At 52.0% G+C, this 15,094-nt stretch overlaps 6 protein-coding genes across 6 annotated transcripts; 2 read left to right on the top strand and 4 right to left on the bottom strand.

The window, feature by feature from the left end:
* Window positions 1-458: 458 nt before the first annotated feature.
* Window positions 459-2,591, bottom strand: N7533_009691 (SH3 domain protein; the record flags this gene model as incomplete). Its single annotated transcript, XM_057106341.1, has 4 exons — window positions 459-729; window positions 779-1,122; window positions 1,181-2,449; window positions 2,487-2,591. 4 exons carry the CDS (start codon window positions 2,589-2,591, stop codon window positions 459-461), a joined length of 1,989 nt encoding a protein of 662 aa, XP_056957790.1.
* A 1,271-nt stretch (window positions 2,592-3,862) lies between these two features.
* Window positions 3,863-5,316, bottom strand: N7533_009690 (putative cell division protein kinase (Ctk1); the record flags this gene model as incomplete). The annotated part of the gene is made up of 5 exons (XM_057106340.1): window positions 3,863-3,895; window positions 4,001-4,105; window positions 4,171-5,031; window positions 5,091-5,193; window positions 5,261-5,316. The coding sequence occupies 5 exons, from the start codon at window positions 5,314-5,316 to the stop codon at window positions 3,863-3,865; spliced, it is 1,158 nt and encodes a 385-aa protein (XP_056957789.1).
* Window positions 5,317-5,633: 317 nt separating this feature from the next.
* N7533_009689 (uncharacterized protein) lies at window positions 5,634-8,745 on the top strand (the record flags this gene model as incomplete). The annotated part of the gene is made up of 8 exons (XM_057106339.1): window positions 5,634-5,669; window positions 5,761-5,853; window positions 5,944-6,029; window positions 6,102-6,817; window positions 6,876-7,258; window positions 7,310-7,389; window positions 7,448-7,553; window positions 7,612-8,745. 8 exons carry the CDS (start codon window positions 5,634-5,636, stop codon window positions 8,743-8,745), a joined length of 2,634 nt encoding a protein of 877 aa, XP_056957788.1.
* A 543-nt stretch (window positions 8,746-9,288) lies between these two features.
* On the bottom strand, window positions 9,289-10,124 carry N7533_009688 (uncharacterized protein; the record flags this gene model as incomplete). The annotated part of the gene is made up of 4 exons (XM_057106338.1): window positions 9,289-9,739; window positions 9,827-9,864; window positions 9,918-9,964; window positions 10,046-10,124. 4 exons carry the CDS (start codon window positions 10,122-10,124, stop codon window positions 9,289-9,291), a joined length of 615 nt encoding a protein of 204 aa, XP_056957787.1.
* Window positions 10,125-10,820: 696 nt separating this feature from the next.
* On the bottom strand, window positions 10,821-13,055 carry N7533_009687 (coiled-coil domain-containing protein MAD1; the record flags this gene model as incomplete). The annotated part of the gene is made up of 3 exons (XM_057106337.1): window positions 10,821-12,632; window positions 12,693-12,844; window positions 12,908-13,055. 3 exons carry the CDS (start codon window positions 13,053-13,055, stop codon window positions 10,821-10,823), a joined length of 2,112 nt encoding a protein of 703 aa, XP_056957786.1.
* A 350-nt stretch (window positions 13,056-13,405) lies between these two features.
* On the top strand, window positions 13,406-14,277 carry N7533_009686 (40S ribosomal eS12 domain-containing protein; the record flags this gene model as incomplete). Its single annotated transcript, XM_057106336.1, has 2 exons — window positions 13,406-13,718; window positions 13,907-14,277. 2 exons carry the CDS (start codon window positions 13,406-13,408, stop codon window positions 14,275-14,277), a joined length of 684 nt encoding a protein of 227 aa, XP_056957785.1.
* Between the last annotated feature and the right edge of the window lie 817 nt (window positions 14,278-15,094).

Genomic DNA, 15,094 nt, shown 5'->3' with positions numbered 1-15,094 from the left:
TAGATAGATATCTAGATACGACCTCGCAGATCCTCCTCAAAATGTTACAGGTTCCAGGGTATTCAAACTCATCACCGAGTCATTCGCAATCACGATCCATCCAAGCAAAGGAGAAGATGCAGAAACATTCTTCACATGCAGAAGTCAAAAAAAAGTCAAGTGTAGAAGAAAAAGGGGATTGGGGAAATAGGGCAAAGCAGACATGTGTAGGTGTAATTAACTTCGAGACATGGGTATATCCAATACCAGGAAGGCATTCACAACGGGTAAAGGCATAGGTAAGATGGAATGAAGGGAAAGTAGAAAGAAATAAAACAGGAATCGGCAGTGGTATGTAAGGGGTAAGAAGTTCGTCACGGAGTCGTACTAGGCAGGCTCGTTTCCGTCCAGCGGGGAAGGTTGTCAGGACAAGGCGATGTCTATGTTCTTGGGGAAATGCTCATTTACGAGTTGCACACCTATGCCTCCTGGCTACCGACAGGCTTCCGGTTGATGGATCCCTGAGGGGAGATAGGAGGGGAGGAGCTCGCGGGGGGCGCGGAGGCTGGAATGGCAGGGAGCTGACTGGTAGGCGCCGGGGCAGGAGGCTCTGCAGCCAAGGGGCTCGGCTTGGGAGGGAAACCAGCGCCCACGTTGGGTGGAGAAATATTACCGGCACTGTTGCTGCGCTGGCGCTGGGCAACAGGCATGGCGGGACGCTGCATGCCAGGAGGACCGTAAGGACCAGGGCTCATGGAACGAGGTACAGGCCGGGCCGAAGGACCGGGCGACATGGAACGTGGACCAGGTCGTCCTGGTCCTGGGGACATTGATCGTGGACCAGGAGACATCGAACGAGGAACTGGGAATCCCGCGGGGGGGACCTCCTGGGTAAGGGCGCTGCTGGGGTGGTGGACCAGAGAATCCAGGGCCACCAGGACCGGCAGGGGATCTAGGGCGTGCATCTCCGGGGTAGAATCGACCAGGAGGCATGCGGCCGTTAGGACCCATCGGCGGGCCGCGAGGACCAGGACCAGGACCCGCACCAGGGGGTGGACGCGGGCGAGGCTTCACAGGACGCGCTGAAAGGCAAGATCGTGGTGCCACTCCTTGCTGAGAACGGTCGAGGCGAACACAAAGAGCCTTAATAGGGGGTTAGTATTTATTTCTAGAGAATCGGTTTTAAGTATGAAGGACTCACCCATCCATCGTCGTATTCATGAAGCATTCGCACCAGTGTACCGACACGGAGACCGATCTCGTCCTCCGCTGAGGGATTGAAGTCCATTTGAACTCGGTGAACGTTATCAGCACCAGGACCAGCAGCAGCACCGGCGACACCAGCGGCGCCAATTGCAGCAGCTCCACCAGCAGCCATAGCAGCCGCTGAGATTGAATCACCATCGGCACTGACGGGACTTGGGGAGGTACCAGGGGCCGAATGAGCGACAGACTCAAACGAAAGGGGGCGGCCAGATTGTCCATTAGATGATCCTTGGGAAGCAATGGCTGCAGCGCCAACGGCACCGACAGCCGCGGCACCAGCAGCACCAGAACCAACATCAGCTGTGGGACTAGCAGCAGCAGTCTGATCCACGGGGCTGAAAGGATTGACGGGGTCGTTGAAGGGGTTCTGGCTGCTGCTCGCAGACTTGGGCGGGGTGGGAGGAGGTGAGTTTCCTGTAAGATTGCGCGAAGTAGCTGCTCCAGCACCGACAGTTGCGCCAACTGCAGCACCAGCTGCGGTAGCAGTGGCAGGGTTGAACGAAGCGCCGTTGCTAAGATCCGGAGCGAATTGAGTGATAGGTCGAACGTTAAGAACCGGAGGTGTCGAAGGAGTCGACGGCTTAACAGGAGGCGGAGGCGGGAGATTGAATGCCTTTTCGTCCATAGGCTCGGCAATTTCCTTGCTCTGCTTCTTCTTGCGAATGAAGAAGAAGATCAAGGCGGCCAAAACACCGACGCCGAGAATGACACCAATGGCGACACCCGCCTTCGCACCAGAGGACATGCCCTGGGATGCGGCGCTGGTAGTAGACGATGCACTCGCGGCGGAGTCCGTAGCTGATCCAGTCGATGTGGCGGCCAAGGCATTGATATCTGTGCTAGGGTCGGCAGTAGTGCTGGCAGAAGTGATAAAGGAGGACGTCTTGTGCGTCTCGGCAGTGGTTTGAGTAGCGGAAGTGTGCTCGGTGGTCTTAGTCACCTCTGCCTTGGTGGTATCCGTAGTCTTTTCCGTTTCCCTGGCAGTAGTCTTGGTCGAGGTCTCCTTCTCGGTGGTTTTTTCGGTATGCTGGGTCTCCTTGGCTGTTGTCTTCTCCGTCGTAGTGGTTGTGTCATTATCGGCGGTCTTGGTAGCAGTAGCGGCCACGGCAGCACCAACACCGGCGTTTTGGTGGGCAGTCGCAGTCGTTGTAGTCGAGTCATCATCGTTACCGCCCATCATTGTTTTGAAACCCCCCCACCGCGCCTTCAAAGTCCTGGGACAAAGTCTTGTAAACGTAGACTATATCATCGCCGAGTCCCCGTTCCTCCAGAGCCCCCTCCAGAGCCCGCTCCTTGAGGGCTTGGGCGGGGCGGTGGATGTTGTGGTGTGCATGCCCGTGCACCATGTTGAAAGATGTTGATGCTTCTTAATATGGATCGCGAAGCGAGTTGAAGTTGAAGCGGCAATCGCTTCTAAAGAGAGAAAGAGAGTAAACCGGGCCCAGGCCAGGATTCCAACGCGAGTCGGACGATTCCGAGCACCGCGTCTGTGGTAAGTAAGCAGACCTCTCGCGTTATGCGGAATGTGGATAGAAAGAATGGACAACCGGATATCGAGCGCCGCCGATAACCAGTCGAAAGAAAAGAAGGGACAACGACTTCCAGGCCGTAGGGGAATGAATGAGGGGGAGAGAGAGGGTGAAGGTGAAGGGAGAAAAAGGGAGACCGAAAGGAAGAGACCGGCTCACCTCTTTCTTCTCCCAACGGAGTTCCCAGATGAGTTCAAAGTTCCCATGCAACCGGGGAGGGACCCTGACCCGGTATTTGGTTGTATTGGAGATACGAAGCTAACCAAATTCAGATAAGATCTGGGATTTTGGATGCCCTGAGTGGTCTAATATTTAACGGTACCTGGTAACTTCCATACATGAAATGAGGACCCCCAAATACCCAATACGAGGTGGTCGAGACCCAGTGGCACCGTTTACTCTCGCACTGGAAATTTGGATAAATTTGGATTGGATTTGGGGAATTGAGAAGGATGGATCCACTAGATACACATTCACATGGGATCCAGATCGACTCTGTGCGATCGAGGCATACATTCCTCCATGTACGGAGTCCTCATCATGGACTCATCTCCGTACACACTGGTACATACACACTGATGAGATGAGATGAGATACCCCGGCCCGTGGCCCCCATCTCGTGCTTCGCTAAGAACCCTGCGCGGGGCACAGACTCCTTACAGTTTCAGTCCTTCATCATCATTTGCCCCATCCCTGCAGTGCTAATTTCCGGTCTTCCCGGCGAACCCTCGGCTCTGGAACCGTCAAATCAAATCGTTCATCACATTCAGCAGGCGATGTCCCATTCCTCAACTCCGGTGTCCACCCAATTCGATCCCATTCCTTCGCATGGTGGTTATTTTTAATGTCGTGGTTGCTCCCAAGACCCATAATTAAATTAATTGCCTGAGGCGAAGCCGATCCTCTCCCCCTTTAGATCAATTGTGCATTCTGCCGTGACTGCTGCCACCCTCAACCCTGAAAATGCCAATGACAATGCCAATGCCTGTTCCTGTGCCTGTGCCTGTACCTGGCTCGCGAGGCTGATGCACGGCCGCCACTCCTTCTAATTTTTGTGGCTGAGAGGATGTTTCAAATTTCATCATAGATTAATGTGTGGAGAAGTAAGGATGTCGGAGGGCCTGTTGAAATTAACGTCCGTTCTCGAGCCACCTTTCTTTCTCGCGGTCGCTTACCTCTTCAGCAGAGAATCGATGCTGCGATTCATAACAAAGCAAATGACGTACCAAATCCCGCCCGTTGGAAGATGAGCCCGGCAGGATGTCGTCCCAAGATTGACTTGGTAACGGGTGGAACTCCACCTTGCCCCAGTCCGGCAACTTGAGTATCTCCTATACTTCCAGTTAGTTTCAAGTCGTCATCTCCTGTCGATAAATGCAATAGGCTTCATCCTTACAGGCCAATTCTTCTCATCAGGGGTTCCCAGCGCCTTGAAAATTGAGAAAATAAGCGACAGATCACTCCCAATGGGCCCGGAATCGAATAGCTGCCCGTGTCCGACCGTGAGAGCTTCTGCCACAACACAACCCGCGGCCCACTGATCTAACCCGGTACCATATCCCCTATACCCAAAGAGTACCTCGGGGGCACGGTAGGATGTAGTCCCCACGTCTGTGATCTTCTGGTCGGCCGGCTCGGAGCCTGGGTCTCCTTCTTTCCAAGAGATGCCAAAGTCGGCTAAGTAGGCCGGGCCTTCGGGTGAGTCCATCAGAATATTGGACGGTTTGATATCCCGATGGATAATGCCGAGCTTGTGAATATGAGCAATCGCCTGAAACAAATCGCGTAGAATGTGTCGCGTCTGTGTCGCAGTGACCATATCTCGTCGCAGTAGGTGCTCAAAATCGTACCGCAGGAAGGGAAGGACCAACACTAGTCGACCTCCATCGAGAGTAAAGGTCTCAATTAACGGGATGACCTTTTCACTGCTTGCTTCACGAAGTAACCGTGCCTCTCGTGGTGCATCGTGAGGAGCTGTCATGAGATGCGGAATGGTGATTTTGACGGCTCGTACCGTGCCATCCTTGGCGGTTGACTTATAAATGGTAGAATGAAGTCCATCAAAATGATGGAAGCATGATGCATATTGGCCGAATTGTTGACCGACCGATGGGTTTATAGATGACGATGCATCTATATCTAGCTCTTGGTGGACATGATCATCTGGTTGTTGGTCCGAGCTGATGGTAGCCGAAGTGGAGGATTTGGATATTTCCGCCTCATCGATGGCTTGTTGACACAAATGGTCATACTCTTTCTGAAGCCCAACATGAGCGTGTGAAGTTCAGATTGTCTCTCAACGTAATAAGAACGGACCTTGGAGGTAGCCTGGTCGTAGAAAGCAGTTTCACATTGTCTGGCCTGTGCTTGGGCCTCGGTGAAGGCAGCCGACGAAGATGACTGTTGATAGGCGGAGGTACTACGGATATGTATGAGAATGGCGAACACGGAACACAATTGGGATCATTGAGACTCAATTGACTGACAGTGACTGAATAGTCCTGAGACGATCCGTAAACCCTAGGGACTTTTTCCAGTCCATGTTGTGTTGAATGCAGGATAGTTGACTGAAACTATAGTAGTTACTAACTTGGTGTCTGGCAGTGACAACCGTGTATCATGTGACTAGCCTCAACGGGGCAGCAGAGTCACGAGAAGCTGCACGCTGATTGGCTGTCACCCCGAGAGGTCGCCCTTCCCGGCCATCGTCATTCCATCCCCATGGCCGCCCTCGGCGACACCCTACGATTCCCGCATTCATTGATTCCCCCGCATCCTCTTTCTAAGCTCCTTTCTTGTGCGCTCTGATTCATCGGATTATGCGCTTCTTGGATTGCACTCAATTTTGATCGCGACACCATGGAACTCTCTCGGCAGGAGTACCCGGCGCTGCTGGTATGCTTGTCTCCTCACCCAGCTCATCGAGCTCAAACTCGTCCTACATGAATACCCACTGACTGCGGAAACAATGTCTCTATTGGTTTAGGCTACTCTGCATCCCCATCAAGCAACTACCATCCTCAATGATCGCATTCGCGTGATTAACAAGATCCATACGGATATCGCGGACTTCCTCCAGGTATGACGGCCGAGGTCTGGTTTCCGCCAGATCCCATTCGATTTCACATTCTTGAGATATGCGGGGTGTGAACTGACCTTTGGCCGACAGGAACGACGTCGCTTGGAAGAGGTTTACGCCCAGAGCTTGCGAAAGCTGGCGCATCGCCCCCAACTGGATAATGGCGCTGCATTGGGGTGAGTGAGATCATCTTGGAGAGGATACTGTCGCCCGATTGGCAGCAGCTAGAGATGCTAATCATTTGATAGTATATTTCAAATCCCATGGCAACGAATTATCAACGCCACCGAAACCCTAGCCGTCTCGCACGAGACCCTTGCGAACAAGATCGAGGAGGACGTGGAAAGGCCCCTCAGGGAGTACAGCAGCAAGAATCGCGACATGCACTCCATGTCTGGAATCCAGAGCAATCTGGCTGGATTGGCCAAGAATGTTGAGACTGCGCAGAAGAAAGTGGACAAGGCGAAGGGCAAGGGTACGAAGGGCGCAGACAAGCTAGCCAGTGCTGTGGCTGAAGCAGAGGAGATGAACCAGCAATGGGAATCCCGCGCACCTTTTGTCTACGAACAACTTCAGGCTGCTGACGAAGGCCGACTCAACCACCTTCGAGATGTCCTTACACAACTTGAAACACATGAGGTGGACCAAGTTGAGCGGGGTCGGCAAGCCGCGGAAAGCTGTCTAAACGTTCTTCTTAACGTCGAGACCGCCGATGAGATCAAGACATTCGCTGCCAAACACGCCGGGGATAGGGCGCCTCTCTCGCCGGTCACATCGCGGAGACAACAACCCCAGGCGGAAGCTCCTCCTGTGGCCCCTGCCACTCCAGCTGCAGTTTCGACACCTGTCACTGAGCCACTTGAGCCTCCTCGCTTCCAGGATGATGCGGCTAGCCAGCGATCGGAATCTGTGCAAACTCCTGTTCCAAGAGCGGAGACTGCTCCTGCTTTCCAAACACCACCAGGTAGGCCCTTGAATCGATCTATACTCTTGTCAGATGTGACTAACGTGAACTTATTAAGCTCCCGAGGCAGTGCCCAGGAACACTCCTTTGGGTGGGTTGAGGCGACTTGGTACCGTGATGAACCGTCGCAAAAGTGTGATTGGGCCATCGGGTGGAAGTTATGAAAAGAAGCCCGAGAAAAAGTACCGCAGTCCATTTGGTCCTTTCAAAAGAAGCGAGTCCGCTAGGGATATGCAAATCCCGGAATCGCCGCCAACAACTTCATCGGGCCGGCCAGGAACAGCCTTGACCGAGGAATCAGGACGGAATCCCAGTGTCTCACAGGATCGTACAGGGGTGGATGCTATCGTGCCTGCTCCAATTTCCCACCCAGAGCCTACAGCTATGAACGGCATTTCGCCAGAGGCCCAAGCTGGACTTGTTAGCAATGGCACTACTCAGGTATGCGGCATTCCTCTGAACAGATCTAGAAACTTGCTGACAGTATTCCAGGCCCACGTTGACTCCGAAGGATTCACCGAACGGCCGTCAACTATCGACGAGATAACGCGTGCGCAAAGAGAAGCATCAGGGTATGTGAAAGCTTGTTTGGTGGTTGAGGACATGATACTTACGAAGCTCCATTCACAGATTCGAGGATTCTGGTATGAACTTGACTATTCGAGATCAACCTATCTTCGAAGATGAGAACCAGGCCCAGCAGGCAATGGATGACATGGCGAACACCTTGCGCATGGTAAGTAGTACCCCGAGTCGTCGAAATCCCCCAGTCATTGTACTCATACATTCAATAGCGGGCTCCGATGAGACGGAACGCAGGCACCATTCGGGGCCGTCGCGACGTACGAAACACAGTTTTCGTTCCGAACTCAAGCGCGGAGATGACAGCAACCCAAGCCGCACCAGAACTATACGCCCCGTCCTCGCCGATCAGACATGCACCGTCTCCTAGCAATGCGACAGAGGAACATGCTATGTCAGACACCACGTCTATCCGCTCAGGACACACAATCCAGGGGGCCGCCCCTACCATTCACCCCGAGCTCCATGAGTCGGGTCTGAATGCATCAATTATTGAAACAGTAAACGCATGGTTCTCTGAAGGCAATGTGACCAAATCTACGGTAGTAGGGGAACTGGCATTAGCCCACAATCCTATCCCAGGGAATGCAGCAGACGCCCTGAAAATCCGTCTCGAGAATTTCCCGGTGTTGGAGAAGGTTGCCGCCAACCCACACTTTGTCCACGGAGACACCGCGGATGAGAAGCGCGGCGAATACGACATTCAGCTCGGCAGTATTGCTCGACCAATCCCAACAGTCGCTTTCAAGTACCAGCTGCACTTGGATCCCAGCAACCCATCAGCATACTGTCCAGTTATCTTTAAGCCAGCCTGGAATCTGCAAGAGCTTCAAGCCAGCGCCATTATTTTCTATTCCCTCAATCCTGCATTTATCTCGCAGTCTGCTGATCCCATCGTCCTGAAAAACGTCGTCCTGACCGTCGGCTTGGACACTTCGACCGAGGACGAGATAACCAAGCAGCCACGCGAATCAGTCGCCCATGCGAGCAGCGCCGTCATGCATCCGAACTCAGGCGCTAGCTTCCGCCGCAAGACTTCCTCAGTCACTTGGAGGATTCCTGAGCTGGAACTGAAGCCACCCGGCTCCGGTGAAGAGGGCAAGTTCCTTGTGCGCTTCTCTACTTCTACCCCCGGACCTCGCAAGGGCAACGTCGAGGCCAAGTTCGAGCTCCGTACCAATCAGATTGGTTCCCGACTAGGAATCAGCCAATCTGTCTCAGACGCGTCCGCGAAGGAAGCCGACCCATTCTCTGACGCCGCGCCTTCGAGCCCGGCCCTCTCTACTACCTGGCAGGAACTCCCAACTGTCCGTAAGCTCGTCGGTGGAAAATACGTCGCCGCTTGAATAAGTTCCGTGTGATCTATATCTATCTTGTTCATATATACCCTGTCTCGAGTCGCGCTTATTCTTCACATCTGTCTTTTCCTATGGAAGATGCGAGGGAAAGGCGAAGAGAAAAGACTGAGGATGATTGATAATGTTTGCCCTTTCCCCCCCTCCCCCTCCTTGTTATGGCCCTTTGTCGGCTTTCCGTTCCTTGCAAATAGCGCCTCTTTTTCTTTTCTTTTGTGATTTTGGTCTTGTAGCTAGGCATTTAACTTGCGTATGTACGTTGTGAAGACTTCGGCCTTAACAGTTTTCGAATCGGAATTCTCTCCTTGTTTATTTAAGCTTAAATCTCTCCCATCCCCCCCCCCCCCCTTTTCTGGGGTAGAAATTTGACATGTTATGAAGTTTTACATCACAACCCAAGCCCACCAACTCCGAGTCACTACCAACGAGCCTTAAACAGACCAAGGTCGAACCGCATTCAAAAGATCCAAATGAACCTGCGCATCCCCAGTTCTCTTCAACGCCTCCTCAAAGAAATCCGGCCCAATCCGCTCACTAAAAAGCAAAACACTCCCCCCAAATGAAATCCGCATAGCTCACAGTCGTACCCAAGAAGAACGGACCCTCAGTCTGCTTCAGCAAAGCGGTAGTTTCACGCAGCACAGGCTCCGCCTCATTCCACGTTTTTTCTCCGCCCTTTGTCTCTTCGAGCTCTTCGACGCTCATCCCGACAAATGCCTTGCGGGTCCGGTACCAGTGTTCCAGGCTGGCTTCGTTGAGGATTCGCTTGGGAACCTGGTTGAGGAATATGGGCATGATGGCGCCCATGTATTTCCACCAGAGGGCGTCGACTTGGTTCACGATGCTGTTGTCTAGGTGTAGCGAGGGGGAAGGGTGCTTGCTTTCGAGGTATTCGGCAATCGGGCGTGAATCCATCATGTATTTCCCGTCGGGGGTGATGATTGCTGGAATTGTGTAGCGGGGGAATTTCTCGTTGGGTGGGAGACTGGAATTGCGATTGGTTAATATGATATGAACCTTGGAATATACCGGTAGTAATTAATATCTTTCTTATAGTTACTTGGAGACGTACTGGTTCTCCAACTCGGGTGTGATCTCGGGGTATTCCAGCTAGGGTGGGTTAGTACTAGCTATTATCGTAGCGATTGGTTTGTTTCATGTACCCAGCGAGTGTTATAGTCAATTCCCTTGAAGTTGAAGACAAGACGAGCTATCAGGTGTTACGATGTTAGCAAATTGAGGCACAATTGATTTGTCCTGACACGGTAGTATGTATTGATTGACAACGCACTCTTCCAGGGATTGGGGGTCCATGTCAAGCCTAGTGACTTGCTTGCAAGATCGTAGAAGGTGTACTGTTTGGATGACATGGTTCAAGCTCAGGAGTTACCGTGGGTTCAATTGAGATGGAGTTCAAGAGAAGGTACCATTCCACATGAACAACCCGAAGTTACAATTGGCGGGGCATCCCATGGTTATTTATCAGCACGGGTGGAAATCATGCCGATCGTTCGGTGGTGGATCCTCGTACAATAGACCTAAAGCCGAAATCCTGCCAAACAAATCCCGTCGGGCTCCGAATGTGGAAAGTAAGGAATTTGACACTTCTTTCTAGTCAATTTTCATGAGACGTGGTTGGTTTGGGGTGCATCTAGCTATAGAACCTCGGAACTTGAAGCTAAAAGCTGATTGTAATTTGAACCTTCAAGTTCGCATCAGCATGGGGAGTAGGGGGAGTAGAATAATATAAACTTGAAGTGCCAGTAGCTCTGACTGTGACTCAGACTAAGAGGCCTTAATTCAATTACACTTAGAAACGAGACTCCTCTGGTTTATGGCTGAAAGCCGATCTTTCTAATTGAACACTGGCATCTAAGCCATCCGAAGTAATTCCATATATGATACATAGTGCAAGCACATTGGATTGGATCACATCGCATTAAATCCTAGCCGCTCTGGTCGTCTTATCATAAAAGTCCAAGGTCATAGCGGCCAAGAAGCAGGGTATATCCTTCCGTTCCTCTACCCAGAACTTGATCAGATGCTTGATCTCCATCGCGAAAAGACTATTCGGCCCCCCCAGAGATCTTCATCGTGCCATTTTCACCGTCAAAGACAATTGAGTTCTCGCCTCCATCACCCATGCTACCAGCGCCGCGGGAGTTGGAGGGATCATCGCCATCGCCGTGGCGGTAGGCCGAAGAAAGATGGAACATAGAAGTCACCCGAACACGACCGTTCGGGAGGAAGTCGAGTTTAAAGCCGAGCAGAGAGGCGACTGCTTCGCGAAATTCGGAACTCTTGGCCGTCCAGATTTCTTTGAGACGACGCATGCGTTTCTCCTTCTCTGCGACGACGCGGTCCATATCTTGCATCTCCAGCTTGAGACTGTCAAGCGTGCTTACGGGGACAGCTTTCACGCCTGTCTTTTCACCGCGGAGTTGGGCGAGAAGAGCCTGATTTTCCGTACGCAGTGTTGTCAATGTGGACATCTTGATCTTCTCGGCCTCGGCGGTCGGGTTGTCGCGCAATTCGAGTACACGAGTGCGCGATTTCGATTTGAGAGACTTGATCTGGGACTTGGCGGCATCCAGTTCTCGACGGCCAAGTGTGGTGGCCTGTTCTGCTTTGGAGAGGGCCTCCTGCAATTTGCGGTTCTTCCGTGTAAGCACTGAAAGACGTTCGCTGTCGGCCTCGCCTTCTGCTGAAGACAGGGGGCGTTTGGTACCCCGGGTCTGACTATCGTCTTGAGCTGGCGGGGGTGGTGCTTCTCTCTTCGAAAGTTCCTCGTGTGCCGTTTGGAGCTCATTGCGGTACTCGTCCACAATTTTTTGTAATTGTGCAATCTGCTCTGCCTTTTGCTCGTCATAGCTCTTTTCTTCATTCATGGTGATCTCCTCCTCATCAAAAGCCTTGAGTTGAGCCCGAAGATATTCGACTTCCTTGACAGCCAGAACACGCTGTCGTTCCAGCCGTGACTTGGCTCGAGCCTCAGCTACTGCGGGAGCTGTACTGGGGCCATTGACAGAGGAGGAGGCTCGTAGCTTTTCGACTTCTTGGAGGAGGGTAGCTTTTTCATTCTCCAAGAATTTAATCGCTTCATCCTTCTCGAGAAATTTCGCTTCAACAAGGCCAAGTCGATCAACCAGAGTCGCCATTTCAATTTGCTTCTCCGCCAAGGCTTTGACAACTGCTTCAGGAGAATCGAATTCAGCAGACTGATTGTGATCTTCAAGCAGGCTGGTCCAAGATTGCCGTTCATCCTCGAGAACCTGCTTTTGAATCTGAAGTGTACCAACTTCGGCCTCCAAGTCCTTCATAGCCATCAGCTGGTTCTCGAGCGACCTCTTTTGCTCTTGGACCACCTCGACGTTCTTCTGAACCTTCCGTAGATATTGTAGTTCCGCGCCTTGTTCCCGATTTGTCGTCTCCAATTCGCGAATGTGGCTGACTTGCTCCGAAAGTTCCCTTTTCAGAACAGCCAGTTCTTCGGCATCCGTCCCCTCGGATTTCAGGCGGATGTTCTCCGACTCCAGCTCCGCAACTTCGGTTTCACGCTGAGCCAACTTTTCTTGGGTCGTTTGCTGAGAGGTGCGAGCCGCGTGAAGATCATTTTGAAATTCTTCAATGGTCTTTTGAAGAGATGCCCGAACGGTTTCCAGTTCGCTTATTTGATACTTAGAGTGTCGTTCTTGGTCGGACAAGCGCGCTTGTGAATCCTCTAGCTCCTCCTGTAATGTTTGCCTTTCATCCTGTAGTGTTCTGTTTTTTCGTTCGAGGTTTGTCTTGTCAGTGAGCGCCTGCTCCTGTGCCTCCTTTAGTTCCTTTGCTAAGGTTTCGCTCTTGTGGATGGCGCGGTTGGATGTCGACTCTGCTGCCTGTTAAATAAAACCATTAGCGGAGGAACTCAGAAGGATCTCAGGAGAAGGATCACGTACTTGCGCCTTTCGAAAGTCCGCATCCGCCTTTATTTGAATTTCTCGAGTCTCCTTCTCGTGTTGTAAGGTTTGCAGCTCCTGTTCTTGCTTGATATTCTCGAGTTCGTATCTGAGAGTGCTGACTTGCACCCGCAATTCATCCTTTTCGACATCTGTACCTCAAGTTTAGTGTCTCGTCGCGTCTTGTCTTCGTTGATGGGTGGATGGTTCCTCACCGTGTAATGGGTGTTGCGGTAAAGGTTGTGAATGAGTAGTTTGAGTAGATTGCCTCAGCGACCTCCGCGCACTTGCTGGGGTAGAAGGTGAGGCAAACCCAGCAACCAGCTGGGATGCTGGTCGCGTCGACTGACGACTTGAGTCCATGGGGGCCCACGGTGTTGTTGGTGGTGTTGGTGGTTGTGGGCTGTTTGCACAAAGAGCGTCAATGAGACTCGGACGTGGGCCAATTGTCTCGAGCCCCTTGAGAAGTCACACTTCGCACTCTAGCTCTTAAATCTGAATGATATATGAAGGGAGTGTCTTGAGAGTGTTAATGTCACTGGCGACTGCGGCGGATGTTTGGGCCTTAGTCATCCGACCAAAGCTACCGGATCGGGACTAGCGTCTTCAGAAATTATTTCGGAGCAAGAGTTGCGCAGCGCACTTTTTCTCTACGCACCATCAAACACCACCCCACCACCTCACGACCCCCGTTTTTTTTCACAATCGTCATCATGGGCAAGGACAAGGTCGAGAAGGAGAAGAAGCGCGCTGAGAAGAAGGAGAAGCGTTCCGACAAGGACGGCATTGCCAAGCCCAAGAAGGAAAAGAAGGACAAGAAGGACAAGACCGCTCTCGCCGATGCGGTAGAGAAGGAGATCACCACCCAAGTCCTCGAGGGCCTGGACCAAGCCGCCGCTGCTGGTGTCGCCGACGCCGAGGTTGATGCCATGGCCATCGACCGCCCCGTCGGTGCCATTGTGCCTTTCGCCAACCCTCTGGTCGAGGACAAGCAGGCCAAGAAGGTTCTCAAGACCGTCAAGAAGGGTATGCCAATCAATTCCTCTGAAGAATCGTCATCTGCGTCTATACTCTTCTCGTCTATATGTGCTTGTAGATTTGCCTTGCTCCCTCTGCAACACGCTGCAGGGCCGGTGCAAATCGAACGCATATTGAAAAACGATACGGACTGCCATCCATTTGAACTAGTCACTAATCTATTTCTTGCTTCACAGCTGCCGTCAACAAGTCTCTCAAGCGCGGTGTCAAGGAGGTCGTCAAGGCTCTCCGCAAGTCCGCTATCCCCGCCGCTAACGCCTCCATCGATATTCCCTCTGCGGTCGTCATTCTTGCCGCTGACATCTCCCCCATGGACGTCATCTCTCACATCCCCGTCCTGTGCGAAGACCACGGTATTCCCTACGTTTTCGTCACTTCCCGCGCTGAGCTCGGTGCCTCCGCCGCCACCAAGCGTCCCACTAGTGTGGTCATGGTGACCCCCAAGTCTGCTGGCAAGAACAAGGATGCCGATTCCGAGGACTTCAGCGGAGTCTTCGAGGAGTTGGCCAAGCTCGCCAAGAAGGAGTGCGAGAAGCTGACCGTTTAAGGTGATTGCTTGCTTGCTTAGTCCTTTTTCGCTTTTGTACCCACCTTCTTGGTTTGCTAGTGGGTTCACGTATTGTGTACAGGTTATGGTTCTCGTCTGATAGGACTATGCATGTCTTTGGGGGTTCGGCCTTTGGGTTTCTATATCATTTCTTTTACCATCTTTGCTTTTCTGCAGTTCGGCGTTCTATCAACGGTGTATGAAAAAAGGCAGGAAGAATTCCCAATGAGAAATTACCCCATGCATCCATTTAAATTTAACATCGTACTCGTCAAGGCATATGGCATCTGCCTAAGTGGGCCCCCATGCGATTTGGCTTGCCAATAGATGACATTTCATGTGTGCAATCGGCGGGCCTGTCCGTACCTCGGTCCTGCAGTATTTTGATTGATCTCCATTTCATAGATTTCAACGGTTCTAGTACGATACAACGGCGGAAGCACCTAGTCACACAGCTTGACATCTTGCCGATATGGCACTACTACGTGCCTCACCAGGTGACAGCACGGTTACACGATCACTGATGACCCTAGGTTGCAAATTGAACCTACCTAGGTATCTACCAACCCTACGAGACAAGTGAACAAAATCTTAGCAGATGGCAAGTTGAAGTATCAGTGTCACCACTTCGGGTTGAGAGAGAAGAAAGGAAAGGAAAAAGAATTAATTGACAGGAAAAAGGAAATCGCACTGGCCTCGACTAGCGTTGAATGTAGCCGATCGGCCTTGCATCCGCTCCGAACTATTAGACCAGTGGCGTTATCATTCCAGGATGCTGAATCTGATCAATCCCTTTTTCTCTCTCTTATAGTGTCTA

This window comes from Penicillium manginii (genome assembly GCF_028828005.1).
Source record: "Penicillium manginii strain IBT 31320 chromosome Unknown utg000006l:1.0-4164085.0:1.0-4166146.0, whole genome shotgun sequence".
Taxonomy (NCBI): Eukaryota; Fungi; Ascomycota; class Eurotiomycetes; order Eurotiales; family Aspergillaceae; genus Penicillium; species Penicillium manginii.
The sequence above is the reverse complement of the archived record's forward strand: the minus strand, read 5'-3'. Positions and strand labels throughout refer to the sequence as shown.